The sequence below is a fragment of the Callithrix jacchus genome, chromosome 7 (genome assembly GCF_049354715.1).
Source record: "Callithrix jacchus isolate 240 chromosome 7, calJac240_pri, whole genome shotgun sequence".
NCBI classification, from domain to species: Eukaryota; Metazoa; Chordata; class Mammalia; order Primates; family Cebidae; genus Callithrix; species Callithrix jacchus.
The window spans coordinates 39,405,612-39,413,929 of record NC_133508.1 but is presented as its reverse complement, the minus strand read 5'-3'; the positions used below and the strand labels follow the sequence as shown (position 1 = coordinate 39,413,929).

Here is an 8,318-nt window from a genome sequence, read left to right as displayed (position 1 = left end):
TGAGTAGCCAGGAGGTTGAGGGATGGGCGCCTGGTCTTTCCCCGCCTGGGGTGTCAGAGCCTCCCGGGTCCCAGTGCTGCCACCGAGAAAATGCAAATATTCGTTGTGACGAGACCCACGCTGATTCCCTCTAAACGTAGTTGCCTTTTTGGTCAGCTTCATTCTTTGGGTGTGAAACAAAACACAAAAGCAGCTTGGCACATTTGCGGTCACAGTTTCTACTCCAGCGCTGCAGGCCTGTGCTGGGTCACGGGGGAGCCTGGAGGTCGTGGTGGGTTCCAGGTGGTTCTCCTGGCAGGTGGGGATGGCAGGGGCTCTAGGAGGATGGAGGGCTGTGTGTGTGAGTAAGTGGGGGTCCCAGGGCAGGTGAGCGGTGCTGTGTGAGAGTGAGCGGAGGGTCCCAGGGGCAGGTGTGTGGCACTGTGTGGGCAGGGGTCCCAGGGGCAGGTGGGTGGCACTGTGTGAGCGGGGGTCCCGGGGCAGGTGAGCGGTGCTGTGTGTGTGAGTGAGCTGGGGTCCCAGGAGCAGGTGAGTGGCGCTGTGTGAGTAGGGGTCCCAGGGGCAGGTGGGTGGCACTGTGTGTGTGAGTGAGCGGAGGTCCTGGGGCAGGTGGGTGGTGCTGTGTGAGCAGGGGTCCCGGGGGCAGGTGAGTGGCACTGTGTGTAAGTGAGCGGGGGTGCTGGGGCAGCAGACATGCTCATTGAGTTTGGACATTTAAAACAGGAGCCAGAGCCCTTTTGAGTCACTGTGGTAGTTTGAGGTGGAGAAAGAAACGCCCAAGTCAAGGCCACCACCGGGGCGTGCAGAGGGGCAGAGCATGGGGCATGTTGGACAGCTGGTAGGGACCCCATCTGTGGCGTGTGGGGGCCCAGGCTCTGGTCTTGGCTCTCCAGGCAGGAGCTCGGGGATGCGAGGAGTGCCCCTTACTCAGTCTGCCCTTTGGTGCCCCTGTGACTGGCCTCTGCCCTGAGCCCACCTGCCCAGAGGCCCCTGCGGGGCCGAGAAGGCAGGCTGGCACCTGGGTTGGGTCCCAGGCAAACAAGATTCATAGAGCTACAGCCAGGGCAGGTGGCGGGAGGAAGGTCCCCGGCCCTGCTCGAAGGCGCTGCAATTCCCTGCGGTGGCCTGGACTCTGCCCTTCCCTACCCGTGACCCCAGGCCTGAGTCAGGGGCCATCATGGCAGCATTCCATGTCCTGTGCTGAGGGCCACACACCTGGAGGTGGGAGGTATTCGCTGAGGCCACTCCAGGCTGGGCATGAGGGTGGGGGCACAACTTGGTGTGTGGTGGCACCTGGCCCTGCAGAGGCCCCAGCCAGCTCCAGGCTGGTACCCGAGGAGCAGGGGTCTCTCATGGGCTGGCCTGGGCTGCCGTGACACCATGTGCAGATTGGGGAGGTCCAAGCTGCAGGCTGCCTTGCAGAGCTCGGGGGTCCTGAGCTCCGGGTTGGTGTCCAGCCTCCTGTGGCCGCTGCACACTGGGTTCCGTGGACATGGCGGGGCTTTCTCCCGCCAGCACCTCGGACCTGTGATCTTTAACCCGGGGACAAGGAGACCTGACCTCCCTGGGCAGCTTCCAGCAGGAGGGGCGGAACCCCCTCTAGCGGGGGTGCCCTCCATGGGGGACAGGCCCTGCTCAACACACCTGTGGGCAGACGTGGCCACTCAGGACCCAGGGGAGGTGTGTTGCCACCAACACACCCAGCTTACCTCAGCCTCCAAGAGCCCAGTTGCAAATATAAGCTTTTTCTCACTGTCAGTGGGAAACCCATGTGAACACTGGGTAGAACTGTCCAGAAAATGCCAGAAATTTCCTCCTCTGCCCCCTTGGGGCGTGGGCACGCACACACCCACAGCCTGTGTACTCTGAGCCCTTCCAGGATCCTATTTGAGGAGACGTGGGGAGGGAGACCGAGTGAGGGACCCTCAGTTTGAGGGCAGGTGGCCTCTCCCTCCACTCCCTCCGCCTCCAGACCCTGCAGGCTCCATGGCTGGGAGTTTCCCCACAGGTGGGCCTCGGGCAGGCAGCTGCTTCCTGTGCTCCTGGGAGGGGAGGGGATTTCCAGCCCCTTCCCTACTGCTCTGTCCCCCAGAGGCCTCTCTCCACTTGCAACTTAAAAAATGAACTTTTGGATGATTACCAGCTCATCACAGTTATTTGAAAGGGGCAGAAGGGCCCAGAGAGCCCCCAGCCCTGCACCTGCTCCCCGGCTCTCCAGGCCGTTCTCTTCCTGTGAGCAACCCGTGGAACCCGGGAGCTGTCTGCCTAGAAACTTGCTATGTGCCTGTGTATGCACAGGAGCATGCCTGTGCCTGTGAGTATGCCAGGCCAGCCGGGACCCACCTATCTCGACACACAGGCACGTGGGTTCAGGGCTTCCACACAGGGATGTTGGGGCACAATTTGGCTATAAGCACCTGCTGTGCTCAGGCACACTCCATGTGGGCCCTGGTGGTGGCCGTTTTCCTTTTTTTTTTTTTGAGATGGAGTTTTGCTCTGTCACCTAGACAAATCTCGGCTTTGCAACCTCCACCTCCTGGGTTCAAGCAATTCTCTTGTCTCAGCCTCCGAGGAGTTGGGATTACAGGCACCCGCCACCACGCCTGGATAATTTTTGTAGTATTAGTAGAGACGGGGTTTCACCATGTTGGCCAGGCTGGTCTGGAGCTCCTGACCTCAGGTGATCTGCCGCCTCCGACTCCCAAAGTGCTGGGATTGCAGGCGTGTCATCCCAGGCCAGTGTGTCTGTGTCATCATGGCCATGGCCACTGCTGCTCAGAGCTAGTCTTGGGCACTCAATGGGTCATATGCTCCAGTGCCCACACAATGCCACAACCCCAAAGGTCCAGACTGTAGGGGCCTCTCTTCTGGTTCAGTGCTGCCTTGGTTAACCCATGTGCTCCATCAACCTTTGTGCTGAGGGTTAGGCCACAGGCCAGGCTCTACTGTGCCCTGGGGTCTGAACATAGTGGTCTTGGGCAGAAGAGGGCAGAAGGCAGAAGAAGCCAACGGGGTCCCCGGCTGGCCTGCCACCTTCCTCCTCCCCTTCCTTTGCCTTCTTCACCCCTCCCCTTCCCTCACCTCACCTCCTCCACAGTCCTTATAGCCACAACCCACAAGGAAAAACCCAGACTTTGGCAAGAGCGGAGACGAGGATGTGCGTGGGGGCGCGGCGACGGGTCCAGGGGCCCTGGGAGGTGGCTCTGCTCCTCCTGGGCCTGGTGCTGAGCGCCTCGGGGCTCCGCTGTGTTGGGGACACCTACCCCAGTGGCGGCCGGTGCTGTGACGAATGCAGGCCAGGTGAGGGGGTGCCATGCACGGGGTGGGGGTCGGCTCTGGGGCCAGCCAGGAGGGTGGTCCTGGGGAGGGGGCAGGCAAGGGGCCGGCCAAACCCGACAGAGGACACGCCTGGGGAGTCCATGGGTGCAGGCCTGGGGCTGAGGGGGCCGGACAGCTGCCTAATTCGGTGGCCTCTGCCGCAGGCTATGGGATGGTGAGCCGCTGCAGCCGCACCCAGAACTCCGTGTGCCGCCCGTGTGAACCCGGCTACTACAGTGACTCGGTCAGCGCCAAACCCTGCAAGGCCTGCACGCGCTGTAACCTCCGTGAGTGAGCCACGCCCACCACACCCCAGCATGGCGCTCACCTGCCCACAACCCCCTGACGGGGCTCCCATCTTCCCACAGTCCACCCAGACGGGGCTCCCACCTGCCCACAACCCCCAGACGGGGCTACCACCTGCCCACAGCCCCAGACGGGGCTCCCACCTGCCCATAGCCCCCCTGACGGGGCTCCCACCTTCCCACAGTCCCCCAGACGGGGCTCCCACCTTCCCACAGCCCCCTAGACGGGGCTCCCACCCGACACAGCCCCCCAGACAGATGGGGTTCCCACCTTCCCACAGCCCCAAATGGGACTCCCACCTGCTCACAGCCCTAGACGGGGCTCCCACCCGCCACAGCCCACCCAGACGGGGATTCCACCTGCCCACAGCCCCAGACGGGGCTCCCACCTGCCCAAAGCCCACCCAGACGGGGCTCTCATCTGCCCACAACCCACCCAGACGGGGTTACCACCTGCCCATAGCCCACCCAGATGGGGTTTCCACCTGCCACGGCCCACCCAGACGGGGATCCCACCTGCCCACAGCCCACCCAGACGGGGATCCCACCTGCCCACAGTCCCCCCAGACGGGGCTCCCACCTGCCCACAGCCCACCCAGCACAGGGATGGCAGCCACATTCCCACTCAGCAGTGGGGGCTCCACAGCCTCAGAAACAAACTTCAAACCACAGCGGGGTCTGTGCCGCCCCCAGGGGTCCTTCCAGGAACTGAGGCATCTCCCCGGGGCATACCCCTCCTCCTGGGGCCCCAGACTTGGCCAAGCCACGTGGAATCGGGAAGCTCATGTTGGCCACGTGGCCTGGCCCTGCTGTCCTGAGCACTGTGGCTGGAGCTGGTGGATGGGTAGGGAAGGGGACTGGGGCTGCACAGAACCAACCCAGGCTGTGGCCAGGAAGGGATGGTCCAAGAGCCTTGGGGGCTGTAGGGGCTCCATGCCTCACCTCTGGGGAGGTCACAGACCCCTGACCGTGGCCTTGGTGCAGTGGGAAGGCCACGCTGTCCTCCTGTGCCCACGCTTCCTGGGGACCCTGTCCACAGCCCCCACCTGACGACTCCCCATCCGGCCCCTGCTCAGGAAGTGGCAGTGAGCGGAAGCAGAAGTGCACAGCCACTCAGGACGCCGTGTGCCGCTGCCGGCCGGGCACCCAGCCCATGCACAGCTACAAGCTCGGAGTTGGTGAGCTGCTGGCTGCGCCAGCTGGTGGGGTGTGCACAGCAGGTGTTCGTGATGCAGATGGGGCATGGACTGCAGGGACCTAGCCCCACCCATGCCTCCTCCAGTATCGCCAAGACTGGGCTCCCAGGTCAGGGCCCGTGGGTGGGACATGAGCAGGGAGGGCTTCCAGAGGCCAAGCCCCAGCACCTGGCCCTGGGGACGAGTGCCTGCCTCACAGGCTCTGCCCCATGTCCCCAGCACCGCGGGCCTGTGGGCTGCCCCTGACCACCCTGTTTTTGTTGCAGACTGTGCCCCCTGCCCCCCAGGGCACTTCTCCTCTGGTGACAACCAGCCTTGCAAGCCCTGGACCAAGTGAGGGCCCAGCCAGGGGCTGGGGGTGGGGCTGGGGCTGGGGGTGGGGGTCTGGAGGGCCGGGGACTGGGAGGGGCTGTGGCTGGGGGTGGGGGTCTGGGCCGGGGGCTGGGGGGCTGGGAGAGGCTGGGGTTAGGGGGCTGGAGGGCTGGGGGCTGGGAGGGGCTAGGGGTGGGGGTGATGGAAACTGGGTGCTGGGTGGGGCTGGGGGTGGGGGGCTGGAGGGCTAGGAGCTGGGAGGGGCTGCGGGGAACAGAAGGGTGGGGAGGCTGGGGGGCTGGGAGGGGCTGGGGGCAGAAAGGTGGGAGTCTGGGAGGGGCAGAGCAGTGTTTGGGGAGCAATGTGGGGAGCCTGGCTGCGCAGCTGGGCCAGATCTGGGAGCAGGAAGCTGCTGCCTGGGAGCAGCCTTTCCCATGGGTACAGCTGGGTGTGTGGGTCCCTCACCCTCCACAGTTGGGAGGCCCTGGGGTCACAGGACAGAGGGGCTGCTGGAGGCTGCAGATGTGGGGGAAGGGAGTGTGGTGTTAGAGGCCCGTGGTGGGGCGTGTGGGGCTGGGTGGGACCCTTGGCTGCCACTGGCCTGGCGTCTGTGGTGGAGGCTGCCTCAGGCTGGCCAGTGTGGACCCTGCCATCCCCCCTGGGGTGTCCCTGGTCCCAGGGGTCTCTGGCCTGAGCAACACGCCCTGCACCTGCAGCTGTACCTTGGCCGGGAAGAGCACCCAGCAGCCAGCCAGCAACAGCTTAGACGCCGTCTGTGAGGACAGGGGTCCTCCAGCCACGAAGCCCCAGGGGACCCAGGCCCCCACTGCCAGGCCCACCACTGCCCGGGCCACTGAAGCCTGGCCCAGAACCTCAGAGGGACCCTCCACATGGCCTGCAGAGATCCCCAGGGGTAAGGGTGCCTGGCCCAGCCCAGTGGGGCCCCCCAACCCAAATGGGAGGAGAGGAGGGTAGCATGGGGGTCTCTCCTGTGGACCCCACCCAGCAGGCCCCTTCCTGCAGGCCCTGCGGTCGCTGCCATCCTGGGCCTGGGCCTGGCCCTGGGCCTCCTGGGCCCCCTGGCCATGCTGCTGGCCCTGCACCTACTCCGGAGGGACCTGAGGCCGCCCCCTGACGCCCCCAAGCCTCCTGGTGAGTGCCATGTGGCCCCGCCTCGCTGCTCCTGGAGAGTGGCGCCTGCCCACCAATCTCTCCTTTTCTCCTTCTCAGGGGGAGGCAGTTTCCGGACCCCCATCCAAGAGGAGCAGGGCGACGCGCACTCCACCCTGGCCAAGATCTGACCCGGGCCCACCAGGGCAGGCGCTGGGCTCTTCCAGACTGGAGCCCCAGAGGTCTGCTGGACGAGCAGGGCAGGTGCCGGACACCTCCCCGACATGCTCCTGGGCCACGCCGCGCTGTTCTAGGTGCCGCTGGCTGCTCCGGGCTCTCTCCTTACGTATGCCATGCATACTCCGCACCCCGTGGGGCCCAATAAAAACCCGGCAGACAAAGTCTCTTACGGCACCATGGGCTGGGGGCCGCCCCTGCGGCAGGGAGGCCTGGGTCAGCCTGCCTCTGGCTGGAGAGAGGTCTTGGGCTAGGGTGGGGGTCCGGGTCTCGGGGTCAAGTGGGACCCTGAAGGCTGGTCCCTAGGTATGAGTTCCAGACTGAGCAGGGAGGGTGGGGGAGTGATGAGAGGCTAAGGTGGGGCAGGTTGGGGGCTCAGGGCCAGGGCCTCTGGGGTAGGGGCTGGGAGGGGCTGAGGCCTGGGATGGGGCTGGGAGGGGCATACAGGGTGGGGCGGTGGGAGTTCCTGGCCAGGCGCTAACAAGGGCCACAGGCCCCCAAGCCCTGGGTCACCCAAGGAGCATGGGAGCAGCTGACCCCTGGGCCTCTGTGCCCTTGGAGGAGGAGCGCAGAGACCTGGCCCCTCTTCCACCACACCCACACCCACCTCTGCTGCACCTGGGAGGGGGTCCCTGGGCCCCTGAGCACCCTGAGGAGTCCCTTCAGGGCAGCACATGTTCCTGCTGTGGCTGTCCAGGGCTACAGCCCCCTGGAAACCATGGTTTCTGCTTGAGCCAACGTCCGCCCTGGGACCACCCGTCCCCGCTCCTGCGCCCTAATCCACCAAGAGTTCTCGGCCCTGAACAAGAACCTCCACAGTGACTCCATGTAATGTCGTCCCACAGTGGAGAAACCTAGATGTCTGCTAGCAGTGTGGACCTGCCAGTGCTGGCACGCTCAGATGGGTCCCCAGCCCACAACACCAGTGTCAGAGATGGCCCCAAAGTCCCAGATCCAGCCCCAGCTGCATGGGAATCCTCACAAGCTGGTGTCCAGGAGTGGGCATCCTTCTAGCTGGTGTCCGGGAGTGGTCATCCTTCTAGCTGGTGTCCGGGAGTGGGCGTCCTAGCTGGTGTCTGGGAGTGGGCGTCCTTCTAGCTGGTGTCTGGGAGTGGTCATCCTTCTAGCTGGTGTCCGGGAGTGGTCATCCTTCTAGCTGGTGTCCGGGAGTGGGTGTCCTTCTAGCTGGTGTCTGGGAGTGGGCGTCCTAGCTGGTGTCTGGGAGTGGGTGTCCTTCCTTCTAGGAACACAGTGCTGCTTCCAGAGGGCCAGTCACACCCAAGGCCACAGCTTGGGAACCAGGCGGAGCCCCAGCGCCCGGGCCTCACTGCACTCACGTGTGGGAGACAAACAGCCAGGGCCGGGCGCAGAGGCTCACACCTGGAATCCCAGCACTTTGGGAGGCCGAGGCGGGAGGATCACGAAGTCAGGAGTTTGAGACCAGCCTGGCTAACATGGTGAAACCCCGTCTCTACTAAAGATACAAAAAATTAGCCGGGCATGGTGGCAGGTGCCTGTAATCCCTGCAACTCAGGAGGCTGAGGCAGGAAAATTACTTGAACCCAGGAGGTGGAGGTTGCAGAGAGCTGAGATTGCACTATTGAACTCTACAGAGTGAGACTGGCTCAAAAAAAAAAAAAAAAAGAAAGAAAGAAAGAAAGAATTGATAATCAGCCAGGTGTGGTGGTACATGCCTGTGGTCCCGGCTATTTGGGGGGTCGAGGTGGGAGGTTCACTTGAGCCAGAGAGGTCGGGGCTGCAGTGAGACGTGATTGAAAAAAATAATAATAAAATGAAACTTTAAAAAAATGAAATAAAAAACACATGAAGCCTGATAGAA

At 63.8% G+C, this 8,318-nt stretch overlaps 1 protein-coding gene across 4 annotated transcripts; it reads left to right on the top strand.

The window, feature by feature from the left end:
* Positions 1-3,129: 3,129 nt before the first annotated feature.
* On the top strand, positions 3,130-8,311 carry TNFRSF4 (TNF receptor superfamily member 4). Of its 4 annotated transcripts, XM_002750177.5 has the most exons (7): positions 3,130-3,300; positions 3,483-3,605; positions 4,700-4,801; positions 5,086-5,152; positions 5,848-6,044; positions 6,155-6,283; positions 6,362-8,311. In XM_002750177.5, the coding sequence occupies exons 1-7, from the start codon at positions 3,156-3,158 to the stop codon at positions 6,430-6,432; spliced, it is 834 nt and encodes a 277-aa protein (XP_002750223.2). In that variant the 5' UTR covers positions 3,130-3,155; the 3' UTR covers positions 6,433-8,311. The 4 variants fall into 4 exon arrangements, with proteins under 4 accessions (XP_002750223.2, XP_054092782.1, XP_054092781.1 ...); XM_054236807.2 differs by lacking the exon at positions 6,155-6,283; XM_054236806.2 differs by having other exon boundaries at positions 6,155-8,311.
* The last annotated feature ends 7 nt before the right edge of the window (positions 8,312-8,318 follow it).

Coding starts and splice junctions, on each gene's coding strand:
- TNFRSF4 (XM_078329968.1), top strand. CDS start 3,314: ATGCACGGGGTGGGGGTCGGCTCTGGGGCCAGCCAGGAGGGTGGTCCT. Junction 4,802..5,085: donor CAGCTACAAGCTCGGAGTTG/GTGAGCTGCTGG, acceptor TTTTTGTTGCAG/ACTGTGCCCCCTGCCCCCCA. Junction 5,153..5,847: donor CCTTGCAAGCCCTGGACCAA/GTGAGGGCCCAG, acceptor CTGCACCTGCAG/CTGTACCTTGGCCGGGAAGA.